Here is a 23,548-nt window from a genome sequence, read left to right as displayed (position 1 = left end):
AAATAGTTAAAATATGTAAAAATTTAAATATATTTTTTAATGTCTTTTGGTATTTGTAACACAATACCCATTTGTTTATATTTGTGCCCTATTATTCTGTTGTTGATTATGTTGGTCATGGGTTTCATACTGTAATAAAACAAAGCAAATATCCTATCAGATCGAGGAACCTGGGACATAATCTTATGAAATCTAATTTGTGTTAAGGTGTCCTTGATGTGAAAAAGTTTGAGAACCACTGTCTTATAGGACCAGAATCAGACTAGCTTTATTGGCATATTAGTGTGCATGTACAAGAAATGTGACTCTGGGTTTAAGCTGCTTTCAATGTACTTACGTGCAGAACATTATACAGGAATACAAAATAGCCATACAGCTAAAACAAGGACAACAAAGCTGAACAAAGACAGGTAAAAATATATTTGTACATACAGTATATTATGTACATTCATCTGCATTATCCTCCAAAATCTTTTCTACAATGACAGATTTCCCCCAGCATATACCTGGGGTTTTATGAATTAACTACATTACTAATCTGATTTTACTGTTAGTTAAAATGTATATCCATAAATGTATACTCTAATCACAGGCCATATAATCATTTCTCTTTGAAATTGATTACAAGCAGTACATTACAGTACATTTGTTTAATATTGTGATTTTCTGCTTCAGAACCCCCGGCCATGTTTGTTGTTGGTGTTACTTGTTCAAAAAAGTAATTTAACGTATATTTATGAAATGTTGTAGTGTCCTTTGGTAATGAGGGGATTTTTAACCATTTAATAGATAAATGTGAAATAAGATTTGTGATGATGCATTAGATTATACCTGTAGGCAGCTTGTTGAGTGCAGTTTTGCCCTATTTTATACAAAAGCACTGTACTTCCCAATTTAATTGCATTGTAGAAAGAAAATCAATATATCATTAAATAATTGTCATTTCTATTTAAGGGCTCTGTCTTTGCATTAAATGAGACCCAAAACTATTGGGATAAATAGATATCTCCATATAACACAGTAGATGTGTGAAAGATATCAAGTTGACTTGATAATAACAGCTTCCACACAACGTTTTGCAATAAATATTACATGCTTGTATCAATAAAGGATTAACAGTAGCAAAATGTACATATATTTACACAAAACATTACATTTTGTTACCTGGGTGATGAAGTCTACAATCATCAATCTTTCTTCTTTACTTTGATTCCACACATATTGCCACACATTACAATGGAAATTTGGGGGAATATTAAACCACACATGCTGTATTCAGACCTGAGTGGCTTATCTGAACTCTTGGAACACAATAATGGTTTTGTTTTCATTTCACCTTCCCTGGCCTTGTTCAAACATGTCCAGAGTGACATAAACAGTCAGAGCCTTTTCTTGTTGTTTTACTGGAACTCGCTTACATTGTTTGCTGGTCCTCAGGGTGTGAGTTTCCACAGAACTCTGACTTCGATAAGGGCTTGTCGGGCTGTTTTCTGAAAAAATCAGTGCTGTGGATTCTCCAGGAGAGGGTAGATGCTGTGTCTCAACAGATTTGACGGGGTCTGGTGCTACAACGTATTCCTCCGTCTGTTCACTGGCTGTGTTCCCGTTACAGTCTGTAGCTAGTGGAGAGGTAGATGTTCTCTGAGCTTCCTCTGTGTAAACCATGTCACAAAGGCTTTCAGATGGATTACTGAATGGCTGGAAGGGGCACGCTCCCTATGGACATATCCACACACACACACACAGACACAGACAGACAGACAGACAGACAGACAGGGTGAACAAGTGTTACCTTTAGAAAACGTAAGATCATTTAGTGGAATTTTCAGGAGATAAAAACAGAATCATGACAAGAAAAGCCTGAGTCAGGAGGTGTTTGGGGTGAATGAAGGGCCAGAAACTAGACTTTCAACCAGGAGATCAGTGTTCATTTCCCGTATGTAACAAGTCAACACTAAATGTATTTATTTAAGTTAAATATGTTGTGTAAATTGAGTAAGTTACGCAAGTAGATTTACCCAACTGATGTGTTAACTGACTGAAGTTATTTTAACCCAAACCAAGTGCTTGTGTTGCCTAAACCTAACAAAATTGCAACGTTTCACAACTTTAACAACGTTAAGTTTCTAAATGGTGATGTTTCGCAACGTTAACGTTTTATTTTGAAAGTTTAACCGGTAAAGTCCATACTTAGCTACTGTTACTTCCCATGGGTCTCTCAGAATCTATTAACATTAGTACTTATGGTCTGTGTTTATTCTGCCGACGAGAATTCAACTAAGAGACTTGTTAGGCTACTTGTTGCAAAGGTTTTGATATAGACTGCGTTTTTCTAACCTAGTCTGTTCCCTAAAAGCCACCAATCTGTTCATGGCACTTTCTCTATCCCTCTGTTTGTTTATCTCTGTGTGCATGGTGTTTAAGCATTTAAATGAATACATAACAAAATGTTATGTCAAGGCCCAGTGGGTTATGGGTACAAATCACTGCAATCTATTTATACCATTTCATGACCATCACCTGAATGAAGCAATGCCTTTTTCATATTTTCCTCCCTGACCACAAATAAACTAGAAGTGAATCATCTCACTGCCTCAGACACTTCAAAATGAATGAATAAATTCCTTTTAATTCCTTCCTCGCTGAGTTCACCTTTCGACTGCTTGCCGATGGCCACAACGCCACAGAACTGAGGCCAGGGTTTGGCACTGGCTTCTCCTTGAATTTCTTCCACCTAGAAAGCAGATTATCAGCACCATTAGGACACAATTTTCAAGATTTTGAAATGTAGCACAATATGGCTTTTATTATTGTTGACAGGGAAATTTTATGTCACATGGAAATTGTTTCACTGTCTTATCACTTCATCACTGACAAGAAAAGATTGAGACTTACTGAATAGCACACCATAATCCAAGAGATAACACAAGAAATATAGTGATGGATCCGCAGACACTGAGTAGTGTCATGAGCCTCGGATCTGTTAAAGAATAAATGATATATGTTGCAACATGAAAAATGACTTACTTATTGAAAACTCTACATGCAGTGTATTACTGGATAAAACATACTCTTTCTTTCGCACTGATGGGAGAGGCGTGACAATGAATGATGTATTGAGCAACTGGTAGCAATAAAACAATGTCAGAGGTAAGGCATCTGGGTTATTCACAATATTGTTTTAGTTAAAAAGGGTATATGGGACTAGGCATTTTGTGCATTTGCTTATGAAGTAACTTTTTGTCAATAAGATGGAGACTGTGTTCCTTTAACTTTAACAAATAGCATACTCTTGAAAGTAAGGCAGTTGTTGTGTGCATCACAGCAGGCTGCACATCCACCTGACATGCCAAAGCATGCATGCAACACAACCAGTACCAACTGCCAAAATATTGTAGAAAGGTTTGCTCTTGACTGACTGTAGGCTTATAAAGAAATCCTATCAGTTGTTAGTAAGGTAGGTAAATACCACACTAACCACAGGCTTCCCCTGACTTGCCACAACAATCCACTCCTGAAGGGGAACCGTTTTTAAACCTCTTCCCCGGGCCAATCACGTTATGATATGCAGGGGCAACTGTAAGTGTTGCCATCGTTCTGTTCTGTTCATGAACCACTTCAGGATTTCAACATTTTCACTGTTACTTTGTACTGGTGCGATAGCAGGAGGTGCAAGTGTTTGCCTGTGCAACTCTAAACCTATTGAAACTCATCAGAGGGAGACAAATGTGTGTAATAAAATAGTTATGAGTTCTAGTTCTATGAGGACAGGCCTTTTAACCTTGTTATCTTGTCACTCCTATACCTTCTGTTAAAGGGCTGCAGTTGCTAGGAATAAATTCAATTGTGTGTAAACTGTGTGTTTGATGTACACAAGAAGACTACTTACCAAATGTTTTGGTTTCAAAGACCCTGTCAGTGCTTTTGGTAGCTCCGGTAAGAGCTGTGGCCCTGACATAAACGTTGTATTGGGTGTCTGGATTCAGGTCTTCCAAAAGGATGCCCTGCTTCGTGCCATCTACAGTAACATCTAGAAGAAAACCATGACAGAAATGCCATAAAAACGTAAGAGGAAATAAATATCTTTAATTAATTTGCAAACAAGTATGTGGTGTACTCACTGAGCAGTGGCCCCTTCTGTGTATAGTAGAAGATGGTGTAGTTGACAACAGCACCACTGCATGCCTCCTGTGACTCCACAATCCAACTCACACTGGCACTTTTGTCATAAGGCTCAACATTGCTGATATTGACATTCCCTGGATCTGTAGGGATCAGGTTTTTAGCATGTAAAACATGAAAAAACTTTTTCAGAATCTTAAGAAAATTTGAATAATGTACCTCCGATTCTGGAGCAGATCTGAAAGACTTGTGTGCCATGACCTGTCTTGTCACCAAAGAGGGGAGTTATTGTAATATTGTATGGCTTCTTATCCAGGAGGCCTGTAGGGAAGGGAAGACGTCAATAAAAAAACTTTTATAGTAAAGTGGCAAGTGATTGTTAAAAGGCATTAAAGCCATATATTCAATTCTCTTACTACTGGTCCTGCTTAGCTTTTTAGCCATGCTATTGGTTAAAGTTTTAGAGATGGCAATGTCAGCTTGATGGTCCAGACTGAAATATCTCAAAAACTATTGAATGGATTGTCATGACATTTTGTACCAACATTCATGTTCCCTAGAGGACGAAGTCTGTTAACTCAGGTGATGCCCTAAAGTTTGTTTACATGTGAGATGACAAGAGAGATGACAATAAACGTCCCCAACTAGACTAAACCAATGTTACGGATCATGTTAACATTGTCACTGTGAGTATGGTAGCGTGCGGATGTAAGTATTTTTATTTCATTATGGCATGAAGTGGGTGTGAATGTCAGATTGTCAGTTTGGGAAAGAAATGGCTGGACAGAACCCTCCCCAAACCAATGTCAGAAAGGTGCGGAGTGAAGCTCTTCAACCAACTGACAAGCAGTTCTGATGGCGTATACTGGTAGCTTTAGTTGTGTTCCTTTGTTTGATAAAAGACAATGAAGCAAGAAAGTAGCAGAGCAGAATGTAACATATCCCATAGGAGATGAGTCACAGTTCTCAGAAACTCTACAAAATTAAAAGAGCTCTTGACTAATGATTTACCGAGCAGGTTTTAAAGTCTATTTCCACCAGTCTATCCATAACTGAGTGCCACAAATGTATGTGATGGTCAAAGATGTTAAGGCATAATGCAAAAGTCAGCATGGGTTTGATGATGATTCAGATCCACAAGGCTCATTCCATGTAGTGATGCTAACACAGATAAAGAATGTCATCCATACCCATCTTTCTATCTGACATCAAGCATTTCATGTCCGTTCTCTAACCTACCAAATAGTGTTGCGTTAGTGTATTTGCTCTCCTTCCAGTAGTAATGATTTCCATCGTGGGTGTAGTCGATCATGTAACCACCGACAGGAACCGGAGCCTTCCATCTTACCAGAATAACCCCTTCCAGGGTTGAGGTCTGGATGTCAGTAACTTCAGGGAGGCCTGCCAAGTGAGATCAAGTGAAAATAAGCTAATTGCTTGATACCAAATCACTAATATGCATCAGATAAAAGCATGGCCCCATTAAAATGAAGCAATATGATCCATAAATTGTGGTTACTCATTACAAAATCAAAATCAATAGCATTAAAACTCACTCTCTCCAATGGCTGGAACATAAACAGAGTCCTCCCCAAGCAGATGTTCATTATCGAAGACTGTGAGATGTAGTCTGTGTGCATCTTGGTTCACATAAACATCACAAGTTGAATTGCCACATATATGATCTTTATTATTCACTCCAGTTGTGCTTTCCGGGTAAGGAGTCTGTTGGATAGTGTAGCTAAATGTGCCTTGGCATGTTGAAGGAATCTCCTGCGTAGACAGTTTGAAGAACTTATGCTCAGTAAGCAATAAAAGGATGTGTATGTCTCTTAGGAAATGTAGGTTGTAAAGTTTAAAAGTTGAATTATGAGTTTGGAAATTAAGGAAGTATGCAATGTAAAGGCAACAATGAGAGGCTTCCTTACCACCCACATGGCATGAACTTTTCTAATTCCATTTTTCTCCGGTTCAGCTACTTTTCTCCACAGGCGCAGCTTGACGTCACTCTCTGTAAAGGGTTAAAATATGTCAATACAATTAAATGCACATGTAGAAATATGATGGTGCAGCATTATGATGAAACTTAACTGAACAGTTTTGGTCTAAACTATGGCCAAAAAAAGAGAGAACATGACCAAGCAAAATAGCCTTGAGCTCATGGTAACCTCAACCCATGGTTTAGCGTCTCAAGGTCTACATCTGATCTGTTATCAGCCTTATTATTATGCAGCGTATGTCACACACAGACTCAACTTTTGACTTTGTAGGAGGTGTATCTTAAGATATTCACATTCAAGTCCCAACCTGCAACTCAAATGCTCAAGCCAGTCTGTAATTCCTCTCAGAGCTAGCACGAATGTTTTTTTGATTTAAATCTTTCACAATTTCTCCACAAAACATTGCAAATAAATATTTTTGTTTTTTTCATTTGAAGCTAATCCAGTATCACTTTGTAAACCAGTTATTTTATCAGGAGCACAAATGGCAGGCATGGCCCCATCATTCCCTACTAAGAGTTACAGTTAGCACTTTATATACAGACATTTATTAACAGATATATATTTTTTTATTATTTTTAATTTTGAACCCATCTGGAAATCAACCAAAGTTGATACAATACAATTAGGAGTAGTCATACTGGTATGCTTTGTTTTCCTCACTAGTAGGCAGTTAGTGAGCATAAGAAACAGATCTCATTAGAGCTATTCCTGACAAGATCTGTAACTAGTTTAATTTAGTTTATTTGCACATGTAAATAAAAAAGTAAGAATCTCAGTTGTGCCAGTACAGCCAAAGAAAAAGCCACAAGGTTGTGTGGCTCCCCTCATAAGTAATGATTTCAGTATATCTTACTTCATTGATTAGAATTCAAATTATCTAATCAGACATTACACTGAAATGATCTGGATGATTAGACCTGAGGGTTAACCAAGAGGAATCAACATCCAAACTAAGTGCTTAAAAGCAGAAAATCAGGGTTATTATTGTGGCCTAGGCACATTCACATGTTATCTACAGGCCTTTACAATTATTATAAATACAAATTAAAAAACACAATAATAAAGTAAGCTATTAAGCAGACGAAACACACATAGGTGATTTAGTAGCCTGCTTTTATCAGTTCTGATGCTGATGCAAGCAGTTTTGACATTGTTCTTACTATTTAGTTTGGTAAGAATTGTCTTATTGGTCCACTCGCTCCAAGGGGCCTTATCTAAAGCACAGCGGGCTGCAAATTTGTAGTTACTGCAGGACTCAAGTTTTTCAATGGTCACATTGGACCCTCTCTGGTCGGAGGTGAGAGTCTTATTGAGCACCCACTAGGAAAAACAGACATATTTCAGTTAGAAACATCCATTCAAATCAATCAATCAAGGAAATCCACAGAAGGTCCAAAGCTGAATACATGATTTTTCACCACAATACGAAGTTATGTTTATTTACCATGGCTGATTTTAAACAGACATTTTGTGCTTTACAAAATACCTCACAGCTTTGGTTTTGTTGAAATAAGATGTGCCAGAGAAAACAAGTCTCTTACCTCTGGAGTGCTTTCATTTACTGCCTGGAACAGAAAGGAGTATTTTTTAGTTAATGAAGCGCTACATTTATGTAACACACAGAAGTCGTCATATGGTGTGCAAAGTGTAGGACAGGCTTCACATGCACAGCCCTGTCAGTGTTTAGGTTCAGGCAACAAAAGCACTTTGGCTAAGCTTGTGTAGAGATTGTGGTTTCGGTTAAATGGGCCTCGATGCACCATGATCTTTCTCTAACTTCAACCAACTGTTGCTAGTGCCTAAACATAACCATAAAAATGTAAATAATGCTGTTGTCACTACAAGTGGATATTGTATCTGATGTTTAGGTGTAAAACACATGAAATACTGTACATTGTCAGTGAACATTTTACTGAGATGTTCAGTATCAACATTTTTGCAATTTGCCAGATGTCTGAATTAACATTTTCTCATTCTGTGCTGAAAGGTAATAGATAGAAAGATAGAAAACGTATTTGCTGTTGCAAATATGTTGTATATAAACCTAATTTCTAGGAGGCAGGGTTGTGTGAATGTCCTTATGAAAGTCAAAATAACATTAGGATTATTTGTTTTTAATAACGTATATTTTCATTCTAGTAGCCTAGATGTCTGAATCTCTTCCGAACTCTATATTTTATTTAGATTGATTACTGTTTTATTGTGCGATACTGCATTTCTTCCTGGCGTTAGAGAGGATGTAACTTGAGAGTTAGTCCATACTTCTGTGAATCCAGTTCAATTTAAGTGTTCTTTTACCGATTAATTTGACCTTTGGTCTAACTATTGTTAATGGTTCTCTTTTTTTCTGGTTTGTGATCATAGTCGTGGAAATTGTTGCATTCGTTTTCACAGTTGCTTACAATAAATACTTTAAAGGCCAACTGCTGCATTTAGGAGCTTAAGCAGGGACATACCTTTTTGTATTGGACTTGACAGTGACACTTTTTTTGATAGGTAGGTGACCGGTTCCACTCAACCAATAGATGATCATAGAAGGTGGTCACCTTAATCTCCGGACGGCTCATTTTCACTGTGGGAAAATTATTATGACGATACATCAGAACGCAGGAATGTTGTTAAATGTTCAAACACAATGAGATCATAAGAAGTCTATTTTTTCCTGCTAAATGTACTTACGTATGTGATACGGGTTGAATGTATAAGTGTTGGAGGAAGCTTCCCAAGCAGTAGTTCTAGCTCTAACAGTAACAGTGGAATTTTGCCAAAGATCTACTGAATGTTTGGCTGTGCATGTTGTTATGGTTGAGTTGCAGATTTTAGTCTGATTAGGATCACTGAAAGAAATACATGTTTTATATTCAGTGCATAAATCAATAAGACAAAAATTATTGTTCCTGCATTAGTTCTTACACAGAAGGAAGAAACTGTGATACCCACATTAGTACAGTGTAGTTTACAGCCAATGAAGAATCAATCTCATGCTCCCAGTTGCATGTTAACAGCTGTGGCACTCCGCTCTTAAAATATTTATCATAGTGCAAGATGCATGATATTTTGCCGGGTTTTGCTGTGAAAAAAAGTCACATTTCATGTTACTGCAGGCATCTACAACCATATTGATTCTCAGAATATAACCCCAAAAATACTTCTTACAGTACGTTCTGATGGTGGTGCCTCCAAGGACCTGCTTCGTATCTACACTGCTGCATTCCAACGTAGCAATGTGGTGAGTGAAGTTCCTCAGTGTCACGACTGTGTGTGAGGAGTTGGTAATGTGTGACAGGCTTTCATCTACGGGTATCTTGTTCAGTGTCCAGAAAACCTTGCCAGGGACACATGAAGTCTGGCACACTATCTCGGTATCGGACCCCACTTCAATGTACTGATCTTTCGGGACAACGTTGCAGGTGGTCTCATGCTGACCTGCAGGAAATGATCATGTTATTCAGTGTCAGACCATTACATTAAGAGACTTGGACATTTTAGGAAATGCGCTTATTTGCTTTCTTGACGAGAGTTAGATGAGAAGATCGATCCCAATCTCGTAACTGTATTGTTCCGAAGACTGGAGACAGCTAACCTGGCTCTGTCCAATGAAACCAAATTCTGCCTACTAGCACTTCAGTTAATCAATAATCAAACTGTTATTTGTTGTTTTTACACCTCTGCATTATATGGATTTCACAATTTAAGGCTAGCTGTTTCCTCTGTTTTCAGTCTTTATGTTAAGCTAATCTAACCTGTTTTGGCTTTAGCTTCATATTTAGTGTACAGACATGAGAGTGGTCTCTGTCTTTTAATATAATGCTTGGTAAAAAAAAGACAACCACACTAGTAAATACCTAGTAGTATTTCTCAAAATGTTTTCCAAAAACTATTCCCCTTAACCACATTTATTACATTAGAAAAAGTAACATTTACTGATGGTGGGATGATTTACAACTAACAAGTCAAATCCACAACCATGTTGCTCAAAGTTTAATATAAAGGTTACACACGCATAGTTTAAACAGCAAAGCAAAACAAGTCTTGTTCTGAGGCTTTGGAGTTTAGGAATTATATCTTGCTTTCCTGAAAAAACAATTTTTGTGAGATTACAAAAACTCCACAGATTGTACCTTTCACAAGTTAAACAATTTAGTATTAACCACCTGTATTCACTCTGTATAGAAAATATGTGTTCAAATGCAGCACAACTAGATTATTCTAGGATGTTTGCTAGTAATGTAACACTTATGTTCCTAAAAATAACCAGTGGAACATAGACAATATTTTAACATAAAATAAAATAAAATATTTCTACTATAACTACAATGAAGTCTGATATTAAAAAAAAGTGAGAATCTGATCAAGGGCTTCTCTTACAATCACACAGGCAGAAACTCTTCATTTGTTATCTTCCAAGAGGATGAGATACTGTATCAATAATCTCAATAGACCAGAACAGAACTACAGCGTGGATCTAACAATCAGCACTGCATGAAGCACAATGCTCTTTTTGATGGTTTGTTTTGTAATTCAAATAACCACGCACACAGCATTGTTCAGTGTCCACTCTCGTGTTAATTCTCTAGGCTGGAAAAATTTAATAAGCCACTGCTTACTTCACCAGTATCCAGCACAAGAAAAAAAACATCTCGAAGAGACAGCCGAGGTATCTGATTCTGCATTGAGAGCGTTTGATCGGTGCATCGGCTTAGAACACACAGTGGCCTCCCACTGCTCCTCCCCTGTAATGTCCTTTTATTTTAATTTTTAGACTTATCAGTTCACTTGTGACTGCATCTTTTCTTCCAGTCTTCTCTCTAGAAGATATTAGAAATGGATCCACCAACAATAATGTGCCAAAGAACGTCCAAATCTAGGCCAAACAAGGAGTTAGCGGTTTATTACTAACCTTGATGACTCAACATTTCCTGTTTCTGTTTCACAAATGGTTGCAGGTGGAAAGCTTTCCATTTGAAGCAGCTACAGAAAAACTTCGGTTTACATTATGAACACATTAGCAGAGCAACAGGCTTCATTATACAACAACAAAGAGGAACCCATTAGAAAACTATTATGCATCCATCAGAACAGAACTATAGGCTCCACACTCTTACACTACAGAGGAGATAAACTGGCCCCAGTTTGTGCTTCTCGTGATTTTTATCATTACCAGTCACAGAGCTTAGCATCCATTTTTCTGGAATATAAATACCCAGGAAAATTCAGAAGGTCTATTAAAGACACTTACGAGTGTTCTTAAGATTTTTCCAGAATTCTTAAAAACTGTTATAACTACAACCATTTGGATGAAAAAAGTTTGGTTTCTGTTGTACAAACTGCTCAAGGACATATGTCACTTCCAGCTACCATTTTTTTTTTTTTTGGATTATGAAACAGAGTCGCATGTAGGGAAAAAACGTTGTTCAGGTTCACACTGACTTTTTACAAATTAACCATTGGGGGTAAACATGAAGTCATACAGACTGACATGGTTAACTCGTTGACTGGACACTTTTGGTGATTGTCGTCCTGCATCATGACCGCATTACCAGGGCCCAAATGGGAAAATCAAATTCTGACTGATAGCAGGTATTGCTGCACTTTAACACTGATATGTATTTATGTTCTTTGATGTCACATAGAGTTCATGAAGAAATAACTGATTATAAGCATTATTAGTGTTATTAGACGCCAAATCGACTGCATGACTAACAGGTAGAAAAACAGAAGTCTTGTATGACAGCATTCCAGGGGTTTTGTCACACACTTTTTATTCGATTTAATGAACAGTATTTGGTCTGTTTGTTTTCACACAGCAAACGAACGGCACCAGAATCCTCTTGGATCCGAACCGAGACCCTCCTTTTCAAGATGTCTCAGTTCGATTTAGACCACATAAGAGTTCGACTGACAGCTTTCACATTAGCCCAAACAAACCGCACTAAACGCTCCAGGTTATGTTAACCAAACCAAACAGGGTGGGTGTGAAAGCATCCTTGAAAATTCTGGAAATCTTATCTCGTTTTTTTTGTTTTTTTTAATTGTTGAATATATGCCCTTCAAAAAATCTGAACCTTAGTATTGTGACTTGAGAGTAATGATAACAAATAAGAGGCATAGACTGGGCTAGAGATAAACGACTGCTAAAAGTTGAACATAATGAGCCTTTTAAAAATTGTTCATTCCTTCAGTGCTCTCCATGACCACACATACATTGAGACTATCTATTTACCCTGATAACAACTTAACACAAAATTACAGCATAAAAAATGGATTCAACTGACCCAGGTCTGACCCAAGCTAACGTGCAGTAAATTCCCCTTCCCACAATTGCCTGGAAGGGAGCTCCAGCAGAAAACTGGACAGCAGCACGCTACCAACCACAGGGCGTCATCATTGGTGAGGTCATGATATTGTTAAAAATAAACTCACAAACTGTCTCAATACTGTCTGCAATTGTTTCGATAGCGTGTGACAGGAACACAGAATTCACAAGGCTTTGTATGGCCGAGGACGTTTGCACTTACTTTGTAGTTTATTAAGTTTAACATCTTGTAAAGCAGCAACAGGCACAAATAAGTAGATATAAAAGTAATGGTGTTTTGAAAAGGCTTCTGTCCTTCATTTGCAACTAAAAGCTCATAACAATAAACATTATTCATATTAAAGTGCAACCAATGCTACCGGTATTTTCCAGTTGCGGGCACCGGGTGTGATCATAGATCTAAAGTTACAATACATAATGCCACATTTTTTTTGATTCATTTGTAATTGATTCCCCACAACCAACTCAAGAACAGGTGAAACATTCCAACAATCATAAAAAAATTCTATTTAATTTTTTGTTAAGGGCTTCTTCCAGTAATGAATTTGTATAATAGGTCCTACAGAAAAGATGTAGACAATTTTTACTCATGGATAAAGTGGATTCAGATCTACTGCCATTCCACTATGACAGGATCTCACAATTGTCTTTTAACTTGGCTCTGGATGTAGCTTAATAAACTGGTCTTCAAATGGTGTGGTCACCTTCGGTCTATGTGTATTTCCTTGGTACTACCATGACTTGTGAAAACCTCTGCAGCTAAAGTTTGAGGCCAGCATTTCAGAAGGTTGTTGTACTTGGAGAGTCATTTAACACTGAGATATTTCACAAAGCTTTTCTGACTTTGTTTCAAAAATGTGTTTTAACTTCTATGCTTTGTGAAAGTTAAAACACTAATAGGACTATATTTTTTATATGTATATCTGGTTGTAGTTTTTTAAACATCTAAAACGATTAACATTGTTATTGTATTGTATTGTATTGTTAGAGCCACACTTGTTATTGTTATGAAATAAGAAATACCATATTTAAATTTTAAATCTAAGAACTCATAGTTCTAAATAATATATTCTTTGATAAGAATTATCACCTGTGAGATAAAGCAGTATAGAAAATACAATAAATTTTAATGCAGTTGATGTAAATTTACAGTAAATTTAGTCATGTAATCAGACTTTAGGTCCCATCTGTAACTGCAAATAATAATAAATAATAATAATAATTTAAAATGGTGATTGGGTGAAAATAATAATAGATAATAGATTATATTTCTGACAAATTGCAATTATTATTAGTGACATTCAAGACATGATACTGGTCCCTTTTTATTAGCCCATATTAACAATAGTGAAGACTATGTTATGAAACCAAAACAAAACAACCATTTCCCAGAAATGTATCTGACCGGTCAGCAGCTCGACATCATTCCTCACTTACTACAATAAATATCAAACATAAAAAATGTACTTACCATCAGAAATGGAGGGGATTACAACCAGGATAAGTAATGCTGGAAAGGGATACATTTCTTTTATCTGATTACCAGAAATTGCCTTAAAATAGATTTACAGCTGTGTTCCGTTCAGCTGCACAAGATAAAATAATTAATATCGGCTAAACTGTGTCTGAAATGGCAGACTTTACGCTACAATGAGCCGCATTTTCCTCACTAACTCTGTAGTTTAGCTATTAAGTAACAGGAACTGAAGCAAACCCTGAAATAAACGGGAGGTATTACCCAACTGGAAACACCGCGAGCTAAGAGGAAGTGAAGTTATTTGTCGACAGCTTGTAACGAGTGATAGCGTTTGTCTGTTTATTCTCGAAGCAACGTGACAGACATTAAATCTCTCCGTAAACAAATGCTATGACGAAGTTATGAATCACACGCGACTGTCAGACAATAAATCCTAATTCCCTGGAGCATATCTGCATGTCTAGGATTGCGTAAATGATTCACAAAACAGAAACGGTTTATGCAACCGTTAAGTGGGAATATGATAAAGGCAAGGCAAACTTTAGCACAGGATCATTATGACTGTCCTATTCTAAAATAGAAGACAAATCTGCTCAAAGTGCAAAATTGGCTGGTGGCTGGTGCTAATTTTGCACCCTGGTTTTGCTGTCCCAATCCCCCCAAAAAAGTGGATTAACTCAGAACCTTAAACTGCAGGGCACGTATCTGGGATCACCTATGCAACAATGTAAGGAAGGGCCTCCAACCAGGGGTCTCCAAGCTAAGGAGCATTCAGAGAAGAGTATAGTCGATATAAACTGAGTGAGTCACTGTACTAATTCATATGCATTTAAGTGACCTCCTAACAAGCCATCTGATCATATCACTGCAAAAAACCACCTGCCCTGCCTCTTCAAGTTAGCAGTTTTACTTAAGGGCTTCTCTACTACCGGCCTTACTGTAGCCTAAATGCTCAAAAACAACTTCATACAACGTCAATGAGCACATTTTCTGACTTTATCAATAATCCATATGGGTGATATACCCACTTTTATTGGCTTGCCTTGTGGGTAACCAAAGGAGACAAAATAGTGAGTTTTGTGCTCTCACTTCTCCTTCACCAACTGACAGACAGACAGACCTGGAAACAAGCCTCTTGTTGTGAGCAAAATATCCGACCCACTTTTGTGTTCATAACTCCACCTAGTGGTTAATGGAAAGGGGTAAACTAGGCTGGCTATGAAAATACAATATTTCGGGCGAGAAAAATAATTATAGTAGTTTTAAAAAGTAGCCAACTATTTATATGACCACTAGCCCAACCCTTTAAAAATGAAAAGTATGTATTTTTATGGCTTCAATTAGCAGAAACAGGTGTAACGCTACATTTAGTTCGGTTACGAAAATACCCCGGAAGTAGTTCAATGAAAACCCGAGCCTGTAGCTACGTTGCTAGCTGAGTTAGCCTGCTAGCATTAGCTACATTGCTGCGACCGTTTATCGTTTGTTAGTTGAGTGATTTACTTTCACTCCACTTGTTTCATCAACGTAAATATGTTTGTTATAAATATTACAAATGTTATAATATATAATAACCACAATATCTATTGTTGTTAACTCGATATATTTGCGTAGAAAGTATTTCCGGGGCAGTTTTATAACTTGGACACATAATAAACCGTGCTACAAAGGTCTTGTCTTCTACCTGTCACGGGTTCTCGCTTTCATGTACACTGCGGTGCTAATTGCTGCTGTTGTTGGTGGTGGGGTACTGCTCCTTGTGCGCCGTTTGTTCCCTCAACAGAAACCCATGAAGCTGCTCCAGTATCCCGCCGACACCATGCGAGGAAAGACTGTCATCGTGACCGGGGCTAACTGCGGGATAGGGAAGGCCCTGGCCGGGGAGCTGCTGAAGCTCCATGCCCGGGTCATCATGGCCTGTCGGGACCAGCGGAGCGCCGAGGAGGCGGCTAAGGACATCAAGGACCAAGCGGGACCAGAGCAGGGGGAGGTGGTCATCAAACACCTGGACCTCGCTTCTCTCAAATCAGTCCGACAATTCTGTGAGGAAATTCATGAGGTAAGATGTTTACTTAGGCCTACTAGCTACGTTGTCCTTTATCCTTTTAAATGACTGCAGTCTAGTTTATTCCATCTATTGTCATGTCCAATACAAAGGAGAGCGTTACAGGTCCTTTAGCAGCAAGGGGACTGTCCGTGGTGCTGAACGCAGTCCTTCAACCTACTGTTACCAGACCTCTTTAGTCTATAGCCAGGATTACAAAATCTGACAGCATGTGTAGCTATAAATCTTCTGCTGGCAGAATGTTGATATGGGAACCTTTTTTTGTTGTTGTTGCAACAAGTAATCAATTTTCAGTTTTCAGTCCGAATAAATCAGATTATTTTTTATCATTAATTATTATTCTGCCAATTATTTACTCTGTTGATCAATTTGGTGTATAAAAAATCACAACAGTGACAAATGCTAACCACACTTTCCTAAAGCCCAATGTAACACGTTCACATGTCTTGTTTTGTGCCAACAAAAAGTAAAAAATCCCCAAATATTTTATTGACTTAATATAAGAACCCAAGAAAAGCTGCAAATTCTTACATTTAAGAGCCTGGAACTATCAAATATTTTGCCATTTTGCTTGAAAAATTACCTAAACAATTAATCAATGTATCAAAATAGTTGATTAGTTTCATTTTCAGTCGATCAACTAATCTATGAATGGACTAGACTAATCATTGCAGCTTTACTCTCGATAAATTTGTTAGTGTAGAGCTCTTTCCATGAGAAATATGTTAAGCATATTATTTCATATACCTTCTTATGTCACATTCATGCACCCTTGATTGTAGTACTTAACTTGTTAAAATAATAACATGAAATGAGAAATAATTTAACTGACTGTTTATTGCGGTTCAATATATAAATGGGAGTTTTTAATTTGCCTCACTGTTGAAGCCATCTCTGTGTTAATGCTTGATCACATACTTTGTTTTTTTAACATACTGTAGAGCAGGACATTGCAAGACCCTTTTCTTCCTAATTACTATATCCCTTATGATATTGTAAGTCGCAGTACTGAAAGAGTACAAGTGCAGTATTTCTGTAAAATATGATATTTCTCTTGGTAACGTCAGCTTGTCTTTTCTTCACCATGACATTTACCTCTCATCACCACTGGGTGTCTCAGGGTGTTCAATATAAGATTTGTGTTTCTAATAAATGGCAATGTCCTGAAAACATGGTAAATGTCTGTCAGTTAAGGCGGTATATGTTCATAACACACTGACAGCGCTAGAATCACTTGTAAGACAAATGTAGAATATATTGTCTGCTATAGGTGGCTAATTACAGTGATCACTAAGAAAAAATAAAACCACAAACAATTTAAAATTTACTTAAACCTCATATCTTACTTATATTCATATACAGTATTTTACTTAAAGTAGCTTTAGATTGAACAAAGAAAATTCTAAAATCCCTTTCTTTCCTAAAAGTATTTTAGTCATTCGTGTGAGTGTGTTAATAAGCTTAATAATAAAATTTTTCTGACCTTTTAGGAGGAATCCAAGATTGATGTGCTCATTAACAACGCAGGCGTCTACCAGTGTCCCTACGCAAAGACAGAGGATGGTTTTGAGATGCAGCTTGGTGTGAATCACCTGGGTCACTTCCTCCTCACTCACCTCCTGCTGGACCTCCTGAAGACCTCGGCTCCCAGCCGCATCGTTGTGGTTTCATCTAAGCTATACAAGTACGGCCAAATCAACTTTGATGACCTGAACAGTGAAAAAAAGTATGACAAGTCCTTCTGCTACAGTCAGAGCAAGTTGGCCAACCTGCTGTTTACACTCGAGCTGGCTCACCAGCTTGAGGGAACGGGGGTCACAGTCAATGCTCTCACCCCGGGCATCGTCAGGACCAAACTAGGCAGGCATGTTGAAATCCCTCTCCTGGCAAAGCCGCTGTTCTCCCTCGCTTCGCTAGTCTTTTTCAAGAGCCCATTGGAGGGGGCCCAGACTCCTCTTTATCTGGCCTGCTCCCCTGAGGTGGAGGGAGTGTCGGGGAAGTGTTTCGCTAACTGTGAGGAGGAGGAGCTGATGGCCAACGCTACAGACGACCGGGCAGCCAAGAAACTGTGGGACATAAGCAGGAGGATGGTTGGGCTTGCTGACTGAGCAGAGTCCTGTTCTGAGGACAGTACTGGAGGGGCTTAAGTGTTCTTGGACAAAATACTTAATCTCTAGCACACTCTAGACATCACCCCACAGACTCTCACTCACATTTTGCGAGAGAGTGCTCATGAAAAGACTGATTGCCACCTGTAATAATTAATGAAATGACATACTGTGCCAAAGAAGTGTGTAAATTAAGTGCCCTTGAGCAAGAGGGCGGAGTGTACTTTGCAGTGGGTTGATCAGAGAATGTATAAAGCTTTGAATAAACAAATGTTCCCCTTAAAAGTGAGCGTTCAAATGAAGATGCATCACCATGTGAAGTTAGGGCTGGGCGGTATGGCCAAAAATGGCATCACGATAAAAAATGTCATCTCATTCTGTCCATAATTATCACAATAAAGTCAACTCATTATTTCTAAGTTTAAAGCAGATTTTTGTTCATGAGCGAAAGTTGAAGAAACCAGATGGTTAATTGTGGTTTTAAACTATTTTAATGATCAGAAAATGACAAATACTATCAAACAGTGACAGTGGATCACTTCCAGGTAAGCAAGCTCACCTTTTAGGCGAAATTTGCTGTTATGAAACCAAAATGGGTCACCTACATGATTTGTGCAGATCCGATGAGAAAATATTGGGGGGTGGGGGCGTCGTTTCGTCGGTCGGTTAGCAACCGAGTCTACTCTGGCATGAGCTTTGCAACTTTACAGCTGCATGTGCCTAACCAATCTTCACTCCTAATGGATAAACTTGACAGCCAATCAGAGTCAGAGTAGGGCGGGATTATTGAAGTCCCCTACACCGCGGATGAGTCAGCTGAACACGTGAGGACGTTACTGTTGATCTAGTGAACGAACTGTAAGTCTGATATAAGACAGAAGTTAGCTAGCTTACAATATTAACTTACCTGGCCCATACAGTAATGTTGCCAATTTTATAACTTTGCCCAGCTTTTATTAACCAATAATATTGTCTAAGCTAATTGTTCATTTATGGAGACCATGAGGCAGCACAGTAGGTAGGGTGACCAGACGTCACGAAAAATCCGTGACTGTCCCAAATTACGAGCAGTTGTCCCGATCCCTTTCCGGTTTAGCCTATTAAATACTGATCGTTGTAGTTCTTATCTGGTCACCGTAACAGTAGGCTACATGTAAGATAAGCTAACGTCAACAGGATATAGAGGTGTCCTCATTGGTGTTGTTTACACTGGGGACACTGGGGTCATATCCCCATCCCCTTTTTGAAATGGCTGATTTTGTCACCATCACTTTTTGAAAGCATTTGTTAAAAATGTTCTCAATAGCTTTCAATAAGAAATGTTAAGTAACAAATGAAATGCTTTGAGAAAGGTTAATTTGACATAATTTATTCATTTATCACAAGCTAAAAAAAAGAAAAGCTACTGATTATAAAATGACCTCAAAGCATGCACCAGTCAGTAACTTTACCAATTTATTGACACAGTTCTCTGTTTGGCCAAGTTTTCAATTCTCTTATATTTTTAGATTTTGAATTGTCACCTAAATTTTTTGTTTCCCTTTATATAAATAAAAACATTTCCACCAGAAAATGCTGGAAATTAAGATATTGGTGCAGAAAATGTCACCGGAATGCAGGAAATTAAGTGTTTAATGCTCAAAATGTTCTGGGAGAGGACTCCCCCCCCCCCCCCCCCCCCCCCCAACTCATATATTTCAGCATTAATGATTTCTATACAGTAGTGTTAAAATACTGTTCTCACCAATATCGTGTATCATCTCTTCTCGTGAGCTAAGGGTATTGTCACACCCCAATGTGACGCCCTTGCACGTTGTTATATTTCTCTGGCTGCATTAGACAATTGCACTTTCTATCCATACAACATGAAAGCTTAAACAGACTGCTCTTATACTGTCTCTGTGTGTTTCTCTGTTTGTGTGTCCTTCTCACCTTTTTTACCCCTGTTCAGTTTGCATGCCTGCACTTCAATTATGAGGTAGAACACTGAAAACAATTACGATAAAATGTTTTTTCAACAAATATGCATGAGTGAAAATAAGTAAAATCATTTTTCAGTCCCTTTTTCTCAACAAAATAAATATATTAATAGAAAAATTAAGTGCTAATTTGTTCGTGATTCAAATTAATTAAATCAAACATTTATGTAACATTTGTTATATTGTTATTGATGAAAACTATATTGCAATAATTATTGTTTTATTGGCCAGTCCTATGTGAAGTTCTCTCTCCTTTCATCTACATGCTCTGCAGTAACTTTCTCTGACTAAAGTGCGCGTGATGCACTTGTGTACATTTAAAAAGGCAATTTTAAAAATCCTGTTACCCTTGTACATTGCCAAGAAATTGGTGTTCTCCTGGAGAAATGTAACTGGGAAAATCAGCGTAAAATGTTTTTTGGTAATCTGCTTACTGGAGAAAGCTGTAACCGGGTTACTTAAAGGCTCATTTCTGTATTTTCAACCTGGACCTTTTTCCCAATTGGGACGAAAATTATTTTTAATTGGTCCAGTATTCAGCGAGCGCGCTGCAGTCGGTAGCAGTGAGGCAGGGCTGCAATGTAATCCTTGTGGGCAGTTGACCCTTTGCTAAGCCCCGCCCCCCTAAGTTACTGTTGCTAAGTCCGACAAACTGCCAGCACTGCCACTGTCTATTACTGCACTCCCTGGCGAAATATTGTCAAATTTGTTGGAAAAAGCGATCTCAGAAAGACAGTTTTGCAGTTGCATTATACATTTGAAGGTTGTATTCAGGCTGTCGAACTGACTCAAATTGACGTGAAAAGAATGAAAGATAGAAACTAAAGCCTACCAATCACACAGTACAAGTGAACCACCGCATCCCCCGACGATTGAGACAAAAGACAACGATATTAAGGCTCAAAACTGTTCCTGTTAGCTAGCGTCAGCTAACTAACATCACATTAGGAACAATCCACAACCGACATTTTTCTGGACTTATTTTAGGTTTTAGAAAGAGAATAAATCGTACTTCTCCCATCAACCTCTCTGGGTAGCAACTGTAACTATTACAAGTGCCCCAGGAACAGCGTTTGACCATATTTTAGAAAAATACAGCCAAAAAAAAGCTAGAAAACGACTCTTTTTGCATAAGAGTCAATGGAGCGCAGCCGTAAAAGTTTCGGAACTCAGTTATAGCGAGTCCTAGACTGTGCTGTGATTGGCCAGCTGTGTATTCGGGGGGTGGCTTAGCGAAGGGTCAATTGTGCCCCTTCAAAGTTCGTCAACTAAACATGTGCAAACATGTATTTAAACTAAGAGAACATCTAGGCTACTTGAACTTTTTGGCTTTCTAAAAAGACATTCAAGAAGATGGGGAGACATGCTAAGAGGGCGCACGTGGTGCTCAATCGTAGATTTTCATGATAAAACTACTTTCAACTCAGCAGTGATGGAAATTGAAAACACATTTCAGTGCAAACAAACTTCAAAATTATTACCAAAATTTGCTGTATCCAACAAGCTTGATCAGTCTGTGTTTATGAATATAAAACCTAGATAGCACCTTGCTCCACGTCTTTCTTTACACCAGTGACCTGACCAAGATTCACACATACACACACACCCCCACCCACCAACCCACCCCAAGATCAAAGGGAAAGAACTCATCTCCTCTTTGCATTCATCAAAGCCAAGTTGAGTTGTCACATTTTTCTCCATTTTGACGTCATTGTATTGCTTGTGCTGTGCAAAACCTCTGAGCGTAACCATTTCTGGTTCAGCTATTGTACCTGAATGCTACATTTACGCATACTTTAGCATGTATTTTGCAGTGTATAAAAAATAATAGAGGTGCGGGGTGTAGCTGTCAATCTAGTTTACCCTCTGTTGATGCGTTTGAAGTGTAAATGCTTTCTGCTGTGTCTGGGGGAGACGGAACAATGAGGTTGACGATGCAGATCAGTGAGACTCGACTGCACTGTGACTCCCTCCCGTGGATGAATTCAATCTCATGTAAATCTCTTACCTCTGCAAGGAGTGAAAGGAGATATGCAATTACAATGTGAAATAAAATACACAATATAAATACAGGAAAAATGAAACTAAACTGACTAACTATTTGCTATAATGCTGAATATAAAAATATAAAAATGAATATAAAAATGTAGTCAGAACAATTAAGGTGACATGTCGGTAGTGTGGAAGCATGTTAAAGTGTCCGAGAAAGAGGCAAAATTCGCCATTTGCAGACACTGCTGACTTCTTAGAAAAGGCCACAAACGATCGCTTTGAGTGTTTCTGTCACTCGTTTCTGAGAAGGCGATTAAGCTAGCTACCTACATTTGGAGTGTACACGTATTTAAGCCTTTATGGTAACTAAAACGGAGCAATCGAGCTGACAGGCAGGTTAGCGACAACTATCCTGTCATTTTCTCTCATTTTCTCTCTTTACAAAGATACAAAGATGGTGATTTTAACATACATGTGTGCTGTGAATCCAAACCTCTGGCTAAAGATTTTCTTAATCTTATTGACTCTTTTAATCTCACGCAGTCCGTCACCGTCCCGACTCATGAAAAAGAACATATTCTGGATCTTGTGCTGTCGAATGGTTTATGTGTAACCATAAGTGAAATATGTTACACATGCATTTCAGACCATCTACCTGTCTTATTTACTGTGGCTCTCCCCTGTTTGGAGATTTCTACCTGTGCTCCGGTACGCAATGTGCGTGCAATTAACCCTTTAACTGCCTCACAGTTTTCTGCTGCCTTTAAAAACTCATTGTTGTACAATCTCGATGGCTGCAACCTCATTGTTGAGGATCTCAGCTACCAATTTGATTGTACTTGCACTGAGATATTGGACTGTGTTGCTCCACTGAGGGAAAAACGCTCTAAACCACTTTCAGAGCCTTGGCTGAATGACACTACCCGCTCTCTCAGACATGCCTGTAGAACAGCTGAGAGAAAGTGGAAAAAGGACAAACTTCAAGTCTCATTTGAAATATTGCGGGATACATCTAAATACCAGAGAGCAGTAAAATCTGCTAAAACTAAATTTTTATCCCATGTAGTAGCAAATAACAGCCAGAGGCCTGAGGTTCTTTTCAATGTCTTTAACTCTCTTGTTAACCCTCGCAAATCAGACTGTGTTGTGCCATCTACAATTTTATGTGAAAACTTCCTGAAATATTTTATAGACAAAATTGCCGGTCTTAGCTTTTCACCCACTACATTTACCAGTGACCCCTCTGTCCCCCCTGTCAGCCCAGCTGTCTTCCTGCAGTTTGAGCCAGTTACATTCCCCCTTCTTTCTGACATAGTCAAGCAACTACGTCCTGCAAACTGCCCCCTTGACAGTATTCCTGCACGCTTTTTGAAAGATGTTTTTAACACTGTTGGATCAAGCATTGTCGCCTTGGTTAATACATCTCTCAGCTCAGGGTGTGTTCCAGCTGCTTTCAAACATGCAGTTGTGCAACCGCGTTTAAAAA

At 38.3% G+C, this 23,548-nt stretch overlaps 2 protein-coding genes across 3 annotated transcripts; one reads left to right on the top strand and one right to left on the bottom strand.

Moving 5' to 3' along the window:
* Nucleotides 1–243: 243 nt before the first annotated feature.
* Nucleotides 244–14,267, bottom strand: LOC123977744 (interleukin-31 receptor subunit alpha-like). The gene is made up of 16 exons (XM_046060676.1): nucleotides 13,913–14,267; nucleotides 9,282–9,551; nucleotides 9,066–9,195; nucleotides 8,805–8,962; nucleotides 8,582–8,697; nucleotides 7,667–7,690; nucleotides 7,286–7,445; nucleotides 6,051–6,133; nucleotides 5,679–5,895; nucleotides 5,362–5,523; nucleotides 4,342–4,443; nucleotides 4,122–4,265; nucleotides 3,890–4,030; nucleotides 2,896–2,980; nucleotides 2,653–2,734; nucleotides 244–1,716 (listed from the first exon to the last, which is right to left on the bottom strand). The coding sequence occupies exons 1-16, from the start codon at nucleotides 13,965–13,967 to the stop codon at nucleotides 1,333–1,335; spliced, it is 2,313 nt and encodes a 770-aa protein (XP_045916632.1). The 5' UTR covers nucleotides 13,968–14,267; the 3' UTR covers nucleotides 244–1,332.
* Nucleotides 14,268–15,307: 1,040 nt separating this feature from the next.
* Nucleotides 15,308–18,510, top strand: rdh14b (retinol dehydrogenase 14b). 2 transcript variants are annotated; one of them, XM_046060678.1, is made up of 3 exons: nucleotides 15,308–15,445; nucleotides 15,702–15,977; nucleotides 17,474–18,510. In XM_046060678.1, exons 2-3 carry the CDS (start codon nucleotides 15,708–15,710, stop codon nucleotides 18,089–18,091), a joined length of 888 nt encoding a protein of 295 aa, XP_045916634.1. In that variant the 5' UTR covers nucleotides 15,308–15,445; nucleotides 15,702–15,707; the 3' UTR covers nucleotides 18,092–18,510. The 2 variants fall into 2 exon arrangements, with proteins under 2 accessions (XP_045916634.1, XP_045916633.1); XM_046060677.1 differs by lacking the exon at nucleotides 15,308–15,445 and having other exon boundaries at nucleotides 15,503–15,977.
* The last annotated feature ends 5,038 nt before the right edge of the window (nucleotides 18,511–23,548 follow it).

The sequence above is a fragment of the Micropterus dolomieu genome, linkage group LG10, assembly GCF_021292245.1.
Source record: "Micropterus dolomieu isolate WLL.071019.BEF.003 ecotype Adirondacks linkage group LG10, ASM2129224v1, whole genome shotgun sequence".
NCBI lineage: Eukaryota > Metazoa > Chordata > Actinopteri > Centrarchiformes > Centrarchidae > Micropterus > Micropterus dolomieu.
The sequence above is the reverse complement of the archived record's forward strand: the minus strand, read 5'-3'. Positions and strand labels throughout refer to the sequence as shown.